The sequence below is a fragment of the Scatophagus argus genome, chromosome 11, assembly GCF_020382885.2.
Source record: "Scatophagus argus isolate fScaArg1 chromosome 11, fScaArg1.pri, whole genome shotgun sequence".
Lineage (NCBI taxonomy): Eukaryota > Metazoa > Chordata > Actinopteri > Scatophagidae > Scatophagus > Scatophagus argus.
Window position 1 is genome coordinate 12,102,250 of NC_058503.1, and position 14,186 is coordinate 12,116,435.

General features: G+C 41.6%; 1 protein-coding gene across 4 annotated transcripts in view; it reads right to left on the bottom strand.

Annotated features, from left to right (window-relative positions):
- Positions 1-279: 279 nt before the first annotated feature.
- The window catches only part of rapgef4a (Rap guanine nucleotide exchange factor 4a), a 32,764-nt gene continuing 18,857 nt past the window's right edge, over positions 280-14,186 (bottom strand). For 3 of the 4 annotated variants that reach the window (XM_046404604.1, XM_046404607.1, XM_046404608.1), the window contains 26 exons: positions 13,841-13,905; positions 12,486-12,536; positions 12,293-12,399; positions 10,500-10,621; positions 10,214-10,397; positions 10,039-10,123; positions 9,564-9,624; positions 9,301-9,377; positions 9,069-9,215; positions 8,020-8,135; positions 6,652-6,737; positions 6,196-6,274; positions 5,918-6,068; positions 4,991-5,079; positions 4,838-4,868; positions 4,661-4,739; positions 3,792-3,938; positions 3,049-3,146; positions 2,533-2,658; positions 2,157-2,335; positions 1,974-2,064; positions 1,848-1,898; positions 1,552-1,639; positions 1,330-1,394; positions 1,166-1,220; positions 280-1,029 (listed from right to left, as the gene is read on the bottom strand). In XM_046404604.1, the coding sequence (XP_046260560.1) occupies positions 902-1,029; positions 1,166-1,220; positions 1,330-1,394; positions 1,552-1,639; positions 1,848-1,898; positions 1,974-2,064; positions 2,157-2,335; positions 2,533-2,658; positions 3,049-3,146; positions 3,792-3,938; positions 4,661-4,739; positions 4,838-4,868; positions 4,991-5,079; positions 5,918-6,068; positions 6,196-6,274; positions 6,652-6,737; positions 8,020-8,135; positions 9,069-9,215; positions 9,301-9,377; positions 9,564-9,624; positions 10,039-10,123; positions 10,214-10,397; positions 10,500-10,621; positions 12,293-12,399; positions 12,486-12,536; positions 13,841-13,905 (2,558 nt within the window). In that variant the 3' untranslated portion in view covers positions 280-901. The remainder of the gene's footprint in view (positions 1,030-1,165; positions 1,221-1,329; positions 1,395-1,551; positions 1,640-1,847; positions 1,899-1,973; positions 2,065-2,156; positions 2,336-2,532; positions 2,659-3,048; positions 3,147-3,791; positions 3,939-4,660; positions 4,740-4,837; positions 4,869-4,990; positions 5,080-5,917; positions 6,069-6,195; positions 6,275-6,651; positions 6,738-8,019; positions 8,136-9,068; positions 9,216-9,300; positions 9,378-9,563; positions 9,625-10,038; positions 10,124-10,213; positions 10,398-10,499; positions 10,622-12,292; positions 12,400-12,485; positions 12,537-13,840; positions 13,906-14,186) is intronic. The other variant, XM_046404606.1, reaches the window with a different exon arrangement.

Genomic DNA, 14,186 nt, shown 5'->3' on the forward strand with positions numbered 1-14,186 from the left:
CTAATATGTTGTCACTGACTGAAAACTTTTCTTCACAGTCCAGGGGATCATCAATAATGCTAATCTCTGACTGGAGATTTCCCTCCTCTTGTGCTCTACTCCTCCTAAATGCTCTCAGATAAAGATACCTTGTACAAACCTGAATGAAACTAGACTCTTAACTAAAGAAATCAAAAAATTGAAACAATTTTTGTTGTATGGGAAAACCTACTGCAAACCGCTGCAAGCGCTGATGCTTAAACACAAAACAATAATGACGCTACATCTCACAAATACATCTAAAATATTTAATACTTAAAGCACACAAAAGTTTTTCAGACATTTACTGTATCTCAGACTTCCAAAGAGAAATGTGCTCACATGAATAAAAAGTCAGACAATCATCATAACTGATTGCATGCTGTGGTCAAAATAAATATCTGTATACGGTTCACGACACTTAGGATTCTCACAAACTTAAATAAGTATAAATACTGTTTGATACAAAAGATACGAAACAACTGAATATCAGGAATATCAAGACTTGCATTCTTAAAGCATTAGCATCACATAGTGTTTACATCTGAAATGTTAATCTGATGAATGAGATCCCCAAAAGGTTGTTAATTTCTTCAACTGTCGCTCTTGTTTGACTTGAAGATGATGGCGAAATCTGCAGCACAGTGATATGAGAGGTACTTCACCCACCAACAATTACTGTTGTTAAAATGCCACAAATTACTGTAATAAAAGGCTTAACAAGTCGAGCAACGGCGTCTGAAACAATATCTCATTATCTGATACATCATTAGGTCCTCCATGTGATTGCCTGCACTGGAGTAAATTCATCCCAATGCAAGCACATGTCATGTAGTGAAGCAGCAGCAGCAGCAGCGTGTGTCATCTCTGTCCCTGAGTGGTTTCAAGACCTGCGGGGCTCAAGCCCATGAGAAAGCTGAGTTAGCGTCCTTTGGTTGTCGATCACGTTGAGGTGACGTATGTAAGTCCGAACATCTGGGTGGTTCTTGCTGGCCAGAGGTGAATCGGGACCTGATTAATTTGCAAAAACACACACACACACACACAAAAAATGTGTTAAATGTTCAGATTCATTCAGTAAAACCTCAGCAGAGAATAACAGAGATAAGTTGAAGGTTGTGATCAAACATTTGGGATGTAGACTTACTGAATGGTTGGCTCCTACAGTATCTCAGTATCTTCACTGTGTTAGCTATCATCCGCTGAAAGACAAGGAGCTGTAATCAGCAACAGCCATCTGCAATTAACTGAATGGCTAAAGACAGACTAACATCGGCTGTTGGGCAACAATCTGCACCTACAGAACCTCACCATTTTCTCAAAATTGACCAAATTGTCAATATATGTCTTGTTGCCCTCATGAGTGAATGTCATGTCTGTAAAAAGAAAAAAAAAAGAGGTTAAGTGGAGTGAGAGAAAAAATTGTTTGGATGGTTAAAGCTGTTCAAGCACTTTCGCAACAGAACAACTATGACATAAAGGTCAAATTGACTTTAAATTGAAAATAAACAGTCGTCAATAAACGACTCTGACCTTTGATCAGCAGCGGCATGAAGGGAATGATGGGAGGATCCAGCTTGGAAACTGTCAGTCGGTACGCCCGGTGGTTCCTGGACGGGTCCTGTGGAAACAATCGCACTGATCTGAGATCTGCCGTCACTGTGTTAATCAGATCCATCACAGTCCCGGGATGAGGGTGACGCTGCTAAAACCACATTTTACCAGCTGACAGTGCAAGATCTGATTTGCAATTCGACGTGTGCTTGGACGGAAAAAAACATACGGCTCAAAGATGGAGACGATTTACAAAACGAGCTGTTTTAACTTACCATCAAGTTTTCAAACTCCCCATAAAACTTCTTGAACTTGCTTGGAAGTTTCTATGAAAACAGGTGACACTAAAAGTTAACAAGCAGTCAGGATAAGAATAATTTTGACAGCAGTCTGGTACGCACCTCCCAGGTCTGATTCAACCTGCACACTGCTGGGTTACTCAGTCCCATAATGACAGCAAAGAAGGCGTTCAGATTCTTGTACTCCTTGCAGCTTTGACAGAAAACATGAAAAGGTAAGTGGGAGCAGCAAATAAATAAAAACTGCAAAATGAGTCAAAGAAAACAAAACCAAGGTCCACTTACTGAGCGGCGATCTTGATAAACTTCTTGAGAAGCTGCACCCTCTTGCTGAGCTGAGAGCACAGACACATCTCTGTGATCACCCAAAACTGAATTTCATTAAACCTCCTCAGGAACAGGTCCAGGTTCACGGTGGTTTTCTTGACGTTTTGCCTCCCAAATGTGTGGTAGATGAGTTCAAGCTGTTGAACACCACATGAAAACGCAACCAAGCTTGTTGTGAACAAACAGTGGAGCAACTGAAGGTAAACTAAACCACTTTAACTTAAATGTATGCGCTAAGATTAAAACAGGTGTTCTACAGTATTAGATGCCAACCATATAGGACAACTCATATAGATCAGTTCTGCTAATGGCACTTGCTCTGGCACAGTTATACCTCATGTACACAGTGAAAAAGCTCCCAGTCATAGGAAGTCATGTGGTAAGCCACATCCTTAGAGCTCATTAATTCAAAGCTGGCCAAGAGCCCTGCAGAGGGCCCCTCCTGCTCAGGTAGAGGGGTCTAAAAAACACAACAAAAAACAGCTTGTTATATTTGATAATCGTGCCATCCGGAAAAAATTGAAAGAAATACATTAAACACTAAGCAAAAGAAAAGACAACAAGGCAGTTGAAGTAAATAAGTAAATACTATAGTGTCACTTCACAATGAATACATAAAAAGATGCACAAAGAATTCTGCACATTCACAAGGTTATTTAAAAGCTATTGGATCCTTAAAGCAGGAAACACAAATTAACAGTAAATAATGTGAAAAAAGTGTGTGTACAGCAACAGCTGTCAGAGATGTACAGTTATGCATGTGGTTAAGTGAGCCATCTTTTATGTGATGGGACTGTGATGGGTAACATGTTTTTTTGGGGGGGTTTTTCTGGGGTTGAGATTGACCCACCAAAGAGTCCAACTGATCCCTCCGGCAGACAAACAGACGTCCATTTATACTGAGCGTGGAGAACACGGAAACATCATTTGGCTTGAAGACAACTTTCTCTGTAACGAAAACAGGACAAGCGAGGGTTAAAATGATCATATATATATATATATATATATATATATATATGTGTGTGTGTATCTGGAAAATGTTCCACACTTATGCTGCATTTATTATGGTGTTGGTCAACAACAACGTACCATTATATTAAACTTTCTGTCCAACCGTGTTATATGCAAGTGAAAGTTACAAGTAGCCACGGTTTTTCCTTGCCAAGTCAAAGCTCACTGCTTAGACATACAGTGTGAGCTCCAAGATAATCAACTCCAAGAAAGAGCGCAGCAGCTCTGTATTTGTTTACTTGCCTTTTGTGGGGAAAGCGCAGGTCAAGCTCTAGCAAGAGCTGCATTAGAGCTTTCTGGCAGAGACAATGGAACATTACTACAGTAAGGAGCAGCCACCAGCACTCATAACATTGTGCTGAATGTTGAGAGGGAAACTGAGCTCAGGTTTTTCTCAAGCTGCTTTAAAGGCCTTTTTTTTGCCTACGGCAGCAGCCATTTGCAGTAGGCAAACTCACCACAAAAGGCATCTATTCTCCCTCACTAAATCAGCCGTCGATTCATTAGTACAACACACTGCTTGAGCTCTCCCTTGTAGCCTCTTCAATCATTTGATTAACACGTATCTGCCGCCGCTCTCACCTCCTGCTGAACTGAGGCTGACCAGGAGCAGGTCCTCCGCCGACCCCAGCTTGTCGGCCACGGCACCGATGACCTCCCTGACAGAGGCCGCCACGGGGACACGGATGGTTGTGTAGGTGTGGTCGCAGCAGTAGACTTTGAACAGAACTGGAGGCATGAATCAGAGCAAATAAGCAAGTGTCAGCAAGAAGGACTGTTAGTACGGGAGAATTAGTTAGAGCAATCCGAGTCTAGGGGTCATGGGACAATTCACAAGACAGGAAAGAAGAAATAACAAACCATATTTAGTCAAATTTTGTTTCCTTTTCTGATTTACTTCCCTTGTGAAAACTGGGATAGTTTTACCTTAGTGAAATACCACACATTGGTTTATTTTAGGAGGAATTAAAGCTTCATATGTCCGGTAATGTTCAGTGAGAACCGATGAGTGTCCTGAAGTGAAGTGTCGGGTTTGTGGTTTTACATGGCAATTGGAAGTAGGTAGCAGGTAAATGGTAAGCAGCAATCACACGTAATACAACCAACAACAAATTATATGAATCGCTGTATTAAGCAACACATATTAATTCAGCATATCATCTGTAGACAGATTGGAAAGATAAATCTGAAGAACAAAAGATATTCTAACATTAAAGTTGCTCAGTGAGCCTTGGATGTGAAACAGTGCACAAAACACTGCCTGCTGCTGCTTTAAAATGAACATAAACACAACAAATATGTGTGTTTTAGGTGCGACTATTGCCAAATAAATGTTTCAAGTAGTGACAGACAGCAGCATGGGATAATAACAGACTGTATATGACCGTGTAGTCTGAGATAAGCCTTGCATAATACACTGATCCAGAGGTGGAGTCACGTCTAATACTCACGTTCATCATTACTCTTGATGGGCTGACGTTTCTGAAGCTTGTCATCTCCCATGCTGAACTGCCGCAGCAGGACTTTGTGCTGTGACCAAGTTTAACAGATTCAGGTGTTGTAATATTTTTGCGCAACAAAATCTACGTGTAAACTTTAATCTGAAGGGAAAAGAGTCAGTGCCTCACCTTTTTCTGAGAGATTCTGGCATCTTCGGTGCTAAAACATGGAAAAATTAATCTAAAGTTACATATCTACGTGAGCACATACAGAAGGATCAATCCGATTATAAGATGATGAACACATATCCATCTCCAGAGCTCTTAAAAAAGCTAACTTACTTTTGCTTTACAATTCTCTCTAGTTTTGTTAGTTGGTCCCTGAGGGCTGGAATCGCTTTGGCATCATTAGACACTGCCATGAGAAACTCCTGCAAAACACAACAGGCTTTGAATAAAAACAAGGTTCAAGTGAAGAATTACATGTAAACATAAACTAATAAGAATTTCATGATTCAGTGATGTAGCAGGGTGATCAGTGATGTATCAGGCACCACATAATCATTCAGTATAACATCTTGAGTCAAATCATAGACCCAAATCCAACAGCAAACATGTTAACACAGTCCTTATTCGTAAGCCAGCATAACTGCTCATAGCAGCCAATGGGAATACGATAGACAAACAGTCAGTACGACTGTGCAAAGGTTACATCATGTTGTAGAAGTGTAGTAATTGTAATTTGTATTCTCAAACCAACAGCATGTCCACTTAAAGCTTTGCAAGAAATTAATGTGTTTGATATCACGCTCACTTCAAATTCTCTATTTTCTCTGGTGGGCAGGTGTCAACTACCTGGATACCTCCTGACACAGGTAAAGACAGCAAAGGGGAGCTTGGAGCTATTGTTAATTGTATATATATATATGAAGAAAATCAACACCACAAAAAAAAAAAAAATCAATTTCCTCATGCACTGGAACACACACTGTTAAAAGAAGGAATATTGAAAATATTATATTTGTTTTACTTGAATAGCTTTACTACAATCTCAAATCTTTTTACATTTTGCTGGTCTACACACCATCATACACTGTGACTGAAATCTAGAAGTGCTGATTTTAAACTAATTATTATACTGCATTCTCATCATTATTATTATTATAATACTGTATATATCATACTCTATATGTATTACAACATGCCTATATGATACAAATGCAGGAGTTACAACAGTGGTTGTAATGTTAGTGATATCTGTAGGCTGACCTCTAGGAAGGCCACTGAGGCGTCCTCGTCCTGCAGGTGATCTCCATGCACAGCAGCCCACTGCATCACCAGGCGGATCACCCTGCGCTTGTTGTTCAGCGTGTAGTCCATCTTCTCCTGTTCAGAGCCCTGAGAGGCCTGGGCGTGGTAGGTGCACAGCAGTTAAAGATTGTAAAACAACGTAAGAAGAGCAGAGTCAGGAAGGGTTTCCAGGTCAGTTTCACAGGGATGTGAAGGAACTTTTAGCCACATTACGTAACGCTGTGCTGAAAGGATATTGGGCCATTAACACTGGGCATAGCTGACTGTTCGGGATGAAGACGCAGTGCGTGAGCACAAAGTCATCTAAGGCTGAGTCTGTGACAAAAAAGAAAGAGAAGACCGAAGTTTATGTCAAACACCTGTGAAGCCATTGTAAGGGCAGATCAAAGAGTGTCCATCAGGCCTTAATCCACATGGCCCTGTGTCTGTCACCTCTGCAGGCAAATGAAAACCATATGTATCCACACAAGCGAGAGTAATTAGATCAGCTCTGTGATGTGTGGCTAATTATAGATGAGAACAAACAGGTCGGTGTGGAGCAGCAGGCAGAGGACAGAGGAGTGAAACCCTGAGAGAGGAGGAAAGAATATACTGCCTCAAAGACACCCCTTCACAGCAAATCATCATCACACTGATAGATTGCATTAGATGGCACTACTGTGACGCACTGAATGGTGCACGCTGAGCAGTACCTGACTCTGTGAAGTGAGAATCCAGTCGCATCATTTCAAGGAGGTGCTCCAAAATCTTCTCCGGAGTCCCCGACATTACCTTGTATCTGGAGCGACACAGAAGAAAACACACCCTTCACTAATCAAGAAACACTGGCTCTTAATGCCTAATGCCACGGCTAAGGCCCTCCACTGATTTGTGTTACTCGGACGTGTGTCTGTGATTGCTTCATTTGATAATCCTATTTACAATCACAGAGTTCTTGGCCAGCTCGAGATTAAGAGGAGTCTGGGCTAAGAGGTGTCAGAGGAACCAAAAAAAAAATAATAATAATAATGTAGGGGCATGTTCTCTGTGAAGGAAAATCAACACCGTCCAGCCTCAGTTGTTTTCATTACTTGATAACAGCATCACAAGAGGGAGGTGCACGAGCCATGTTATGTCTTCAGAGAGAATACAGTCTTGACACTCTCATGTGTGAGGAGCGGAGCTGATTAGAGGGCAACCCCAAACAAGTAATTGTGACTCTCCAGGCCTTCTTTGTTTCCCTGGAGCTGGGCCATCATTACCATTAATGTGTCTCTCTCTATTACAGCGACCACGATGCAGCGACAGATGCCTCCATTAAGATAACACTCCTTGGCTGCAGTGCACAAGACTGCTCTGTGCTGGTGCTGCCTGTATAGTCAAGAAACTTTTTCACCGTCTGGTCACACTGGTTGATAGTTTTCAGGAATCACCAGACACTCACAAGGCTTGTGATATTCCATGTCTTTCTTACTGTCAACAAATCTTGTGAAATGAGCGAAACAAATGCCTGTGAAGATGAAGACTGATGCGACTTTGCTTCACTGGGTAACATGTCAACCCAGACATACATAAGGACTGCTGTAATTATCACTAGAATATCAAATGCGTGTTAATCCACAGCTAAGAATTAGTCCCCAGTAAATATACAATTTACTTAGTTCAGTTCAGTTCATTTATATTGTAGTAAACCACAACAAAAATTACCTCATGAAGCTTTCCAAACAGAGCACATTTAGACCATACTCTTTAATTTACTCCTTTTTGGATATTGTTTGCCAAAAACTACAGTGTCGAGCACTTTTGAGGAATTATTCAGCTTTTTCCAAAAAATTAAAGCACATATTTTTTACCATACCATGCAGGGCGTTAACTATAATAACTGAACCAAAATCATTATAATGTGCCACAAAAGTCTGTATGTAAAACTATTTTAATAGCAGGCTCCTTAGCCACACCTGTCAACTTCTACGATAAACAAATGAGATGTACGGAAGATACACACACACACACACACACACACACACTGGAGTTAAACCTTTCCAACTGTGTGCAGTGCAGTGGATTGTGGGTAGATTTACTTGTAGTGGGAGGACGAGGCTCTTTGGCTGGAGGTTTGACTGCTGCTGAGACTCTTCTCTAACACCAGGACATCCTGACCATGCTCCTTCAGACGCACCGTGTTGGCCTCCACATCCTTTACACACACACACACACACACGCACATACACACACAGTTCCTGTCAGCATTTTACTATTATATACATTCAGCTTTTGGTTTGCTTTTTCTTGACTTTGTTGTTTAAGACTGAGCTACTTTTAACTACTTTATACATTGTGGAGTTGTCCCTAAAACGCAATAATATCAAATAATATACTGTGAGTCTTAACACAGGCCAATTAGAATTAAAAATACTTACTTATTACCCTGTTACTGGAAGTATTAGTAATGCAAATATACACAATTGTAGTAGATTGTATTGTATTACAACCCTGATGAGATAGCAGCCTGAATTTTGGGAAAACTTGTATTTAATAATACACAACAAACTTGAAAATTTCGATTTAATGGAGTGGTGCGGTCATAAAAAAAAAAAATCATCTGTGAGTCAGTATAAACTTCATACAGCTTCAGTGATGAAGTGGAACAAGCCGATACAGACTGGGAATGTGGTGCCATTGTTCTGCTACTTCAGGGGGAAGCAAACGGACTAATTGTATGTTAATAAGGATATAAAAAATATTCATTTAAAATATCTGATGTCACTGCTTTGTCAACCACTGCTACAATAACAGATTATTATTATTAGATCTCATTCATTCATTCAGGCAGTCAAATCTCCACTGCCTGAACACAAAATCAGGGCTCCCAGATGGAAGTTTTCCACACAGCATCCACAGCTGATTCACCCTTAATCTGCATTTTATCTCTTGCTTGACGTAGTACAAGTCATTAACAGTGTATTTCATATTGAGGAGATTGACTAAGCTAATGGGTACACAGGCCTCTAAGGGCACATGAAATAACTTTTATGGTTGCATTGCTGGGTGTTAGCCAACAGAGGGCAACACTGCTTTTTTTTTACTGTCACTGTAAAAAAGCATCAGTGGATGGTAAACAGAAACTCACCCTCAAAATCCTGTTGAAGTCCTCCTTATCCACCCTCAGGAAGTGACAGTTGTCCTCTCGCAGGACAATGGAGGCGGCGCGGGGGGCGTCATTGACGAGAGCAAGCTTTCCAAAGTCGTCTCCTTCGTGAAGAGTGCAAACAACACCCTGCGAATCACAGCTCCGGTCAGAGCTTCATCACCAGCTTTGTTGCTTTTAGAAACAGTGTAATCTCATCTGGAGAAATACTTACTTTTCCATAGATGACAACGTTGACTGAGCCCTTTAGAATAATGTACCACGATGTGCCCTCCTCCCCCTGACTGAACACTGAGAGAGAGGGAGAGCAGAAACAAACTGGTAGTCTGACACATCCTGATCTGGGATTTGTTGGATTAATTTTGACCCAGTAGGGCACCTAGAAATTAAAATGTTTTGCAGTAGTTTTTATGAAAAGGTCATGTACCTTGTCAGGTTTTAACAGAGTCACACCGCTTATTTAATCACATTACTTACACACTGTTCCTGCCTTTGCATGAGACTCAAAGATCAAGACTCCTGCCAATTCTCTCTTAACCTGTGGATGCAGGGGAGACAGATTCATCAAGAAGTTAGGAAGATCAACATTAACACAAATTCATTTTACTTGCATTGTGGAGCAACCAGGAAGAGTACAAACACGCAAAGTTTCCCAGTGGTCAACACCCCACTGGTGTAAAACAGATTTGATGCCATTCAAAACAACATTCAGTTTGCAGCAGTTCTCACACAACTTGATTCTCAATTTGAGTAAATCCCTGCAGCAATACAAATTCAATTCATCAAATGATTTTACTTGCAGAATCCAATTTTTTTATAAATATGTGATGATCAGTACTGAGATAACTAGACATGCACAGATGTGAGTGGCGTTTCCTTCACAATAAGAGTCTGAGGGGCTGAGGAGACAGAACCAAGCGTTAAAGTCTGCACGGTGACATGCTGTACTCACAGTGGTGGACAGGTGAGATAAGGCCTTTATGTGGAGCAGCTCCTCATAAATGATCTCCAGATCATCGGCTGTTCTTTCAGACGGGCTGGAAAACAGCAAACATGTAAATGAGATAAAACTCTATTGCACCGATTCAGTTGATTTAACATTAGAGATTACTGGTAGGAAGTCGTACTGTTTCCTCAGGACCATCCTCATGTGGGCGTCAGGTCCGATCTGCGAGAGGAGGAGCAGGGTGTCCTGAAGCTCCTCCTGGCTCTCCTTCTTCTCCTCCTCGCTGGGCAAAGGGGCGTCTTCCTGCTCATCATCCAGGAAGCGGTAGAAAAGGTACTTGTCCTGGAAGCTCAGCTCTTGGTCCACTGTGTCACAACAACACACAACGCAGACGGCAGGGCTTGACTTTTAAAATCTCTGCTTTGCACGTACACATGTGCAGATGCAGACGTCGCACAGAGTCTCACCGTGGTTGAGAACACCCTCCTCCAGCAGCACCTGCCACATGCCCACAGCCTGCATACGAGAGTGGACGCAGGAGCTCTGCTGCATCTGCCAGTCGACCAACTCCGTCCCCACGCAACACTGCCTGGGAACGACACAAGTCCATATGAGAGCTTCAGTGATCTGGTTTGGCTTAGTGTCTGTTTTGTGTTTAGTGAAGTGACTTGGCATGTACTCGTGTTTTTGTTTCTGTTGCCTCACTAAAGAGTGAACGGTGTGTTGCCGTAAAGGAGCTTGAATGTTCAGCCATTGTGTTAATCTCATGCAAATCAATTAAAAAATACACTGAGGGGTTAAATTCGCATGACAAAATAAAAGCAACTATATTGTTTTTTGCTCAAAACAAAGATAAAGATATTAAAAAAAAATAAAAGATTTCCATCCATCCATTTTCTATACCGCTTATCCGTCAGGGTCGCGGGGGAGCTGGAGCCTATCCCAGCTGACTACGGGCGAGAGGTGGGGTACACCCTGGACTGGTCGCCAGTCAATCGCAGGGCCAACACACAAAGACAAACAACCACACACTCTCACACTCACACCTAGGGGCAATGTAGAGTAGCCAATTAACCTAATGTGCATGTTTTTGGTATTGTGGGAGGAAGCCGGAGTACCCGGAGAAAACCCACGCAGGCACAGGGAGAACATGCAAACTCCACATAGAAGGGCCCAGACCGGGATTCGAACCTAGAACCCTCTTGCTATGAGGCGACAGTGCTAACCACTGCACCACCGTGCCGCCCTATAAAAGATTTTATTTTCTATTTTCTTTTTTTAGGTTATTTTAAAAGTAAACTCACCAAAGCCTTATTCAAGCAGTGGTTTAAATTAAAAATCCGTCTCCATTTACGGCATGTACAATAAAGCAAAAATGTATATGACGGTCAATTACCCCACACGTTCTTTATGACTACAGCAGTAACTGATTTAATTGACCACCTCGTGGTAGCGCAACAAGCTGCACGCACACTGACATATTCATCATAAGGGGTTGATAAAGCGCATGTTATGTTTTTACACGCGCAGCAACCAACATTTGGATTCATAATGAGATTTTGTGTTCAATTGGTGAACTATGAGTCTAATATTCAATCTCCTTTTGGATTTGGTTTTGGTCTCCACCAACCCCGGAGCCATTTGGTGCAGGACAGGTAGTGTACAACACGTTTTCGATGACAAAGAGATATTTCAGTGAAAAATATCTGGTAATGAAAATATCTGCCAGCTGTTCCCTGAAGCAAAACTGCTGCACAGTTAAGTCCAGACTAAACTAAAACAATACTCTAATACTAAAATACTCTGTAGAGTCGAGGGGAGTAAAGAACTGCCTGATAACTCTCCCCTTTCCACAGAGCCATCTTAACTATTGGGTATACAAAATAATAATTACAGAAGCTTTAAGTTAATGCTGTCTGAAAAGTGCTTTTGATTTGCCTGTAGGAAAGTTTTAGTCAAGAAGTCAAAACACCAGATGAGGCAGAAGAGAGTCAGTTTACTTTTGTACAGTGCATTGATTGGTGTTTGTACTTTTTCTTCTTTTGCTACAGTGCGCCTTCGTGTCTTAGAGAATATATACCAGATATAAATTAGCCACTGCCATTACACCATTTGTTTTTCAGCTTTTCATCTGTTTCTTTTAGTACATAATCATATTTGTATTTTTAGATTGGCCCTTGAGGAACGGGGTGTAGTATTTTGAATTTAATCAAAAAATGCAGGCTTCTACAAATATTAAAGAATTAAGATGGCAGCTAACCTGTATGTCTTCAAATGGTACTTCCTGTCTCTGATCATGTGAGGTGCCCTGGAGAGGATGACATTGCGGAGAATCTTCCCGGCACGCAGGATCTTCTCAGAGGGGACCTGCACAGTAGAATTTAAGTAAAATCTCAGCACAGCAGAGTCCTGATGATTGGGCCCCACGTACAGAAGGCGACTGAGTTTACTACCTGAGAAATGCATTTAAGGTGGGGTTTGGCTGGACTTTCAATGAATGACTTCTGCAAAACAAAGTGAAAGAAAATATAAGAGGAACTGAAATGAAAAGAAAGCACCACGGATGACAATGAAATGGAGACTCCTCTGTCGATAGAAAACTCAGCATCACAGAAGTTGGATGAAATTAAGGGTTTGTTGTTGTAGAACACAGCAGTCCAGTCAGTAAAAGACACGAGAGAAACAACAACATGTCAAACAAGTCAAACATCAGGTGTTTTTCCTCTTACTGTGGGTCACAGGACGCCTTCCTCACTGCCGCTGTATGACTCACAGTCGACATCGTGAGTTTATAAGCTGTCCATTTTAATTGAACTTACAGCTTTCTGTATTTCCTCACAAGTATAATAATAGTCTGAGCCTGGACTGAGGCATCAGTTTGCTTGAATGGGGCACAGATATTGTGCTTTACTGTATGGAAATATGTTTTTCTGCCTTTATCCCTGCTGGGGCCCCAGGTTTGGGCTGCAGGGATGTGACATTTAAAATGCATTCTGTAAGCTTCAGAGAGCAGTGTAACTCATGCATTTATGTGAAAGCTTTAAAGTTCATCATTTATTTAGAAGAAAACTGGTCCGCTCAGCACAGCAAAGAAGCTTTTTTATTTATTATTACTATACGTTAAACTTATAGTTGTGCTCTTTTTATTTATTTTTTTTCTCTTCTTTTACACAACAGAACAACCTTGTAGCCATGCAGAGACTAAACTCTGCGACGGAACAAAGCAAGGGGCACCATAAATCTGCCGAGGTGCCACGTTATCAACCAGGCGGTCAGGAAACGACAACAGGAGAAAGGTGGGACAGGAACTGATATGGACAGAGACAAAAACTCCACTCATCTTGATTATATTTAGACCAACTTTAAACAAACTTCGCATTCCACATTTCCATCCTCTGCTGCAGAGGGTATACGGTAAAGCAGGCATGTCAAACTGGTCCACAGGAGGGCCGGTGTGGCTGCAGGTTTTCTTTCCAACCAAGTAGCAGCACACCAGACTTGACTCATTTAATCAACTGATCTCCGTCTTCAGACAGTTGATTGGTCAAACGGTGTGCTCTTGGTTAGTTGGCACAAAAACCTGCAGCCACACCGGCCCTCCTGTGGACCGGTTTGACACATGTGCGGTAAAGGATGCTGTTGTGTCAGGCAAAACGAAGAAGTGCAGAATGACAGTAACACTCTGCTGGACGGGAACAAGGCCGATAAAGCAGCTTTGTCTCACCCTCACAGCCTCTCTTTCAGTCTTTTGCACCATATGGCAAAAACTAAATCACATTAATAATTCATGCGTGTCAGGGCAAACTACCTTATTCTGATGTTTGGAGATTGAAACAAAGGAGTTGTTGCTTATGTTCTCTTTGTCCGGCATTCCTGATGAGAGAAAAACGGAGAGTACAGAAAGTGACTGATGATCTGTGACAAAGAGAGATGACTGAGAAGTCTGTCCTGTGATCATTCAAACAAACCCCAGAGGCAATACACGGTACAAAGCCCCTGCAGGTCCACATGCTGGGGGAAAAAATATCTACGTTTTAAAACCAGAGCATGCAGTATTGAACAATTCATCATTAAAGCTGCGTGCAGGAAACACATAAATAACAACAAGCTGCATCCAGTGTGCCATAAAAAGCCCATTTAATCCTTGAAACTGA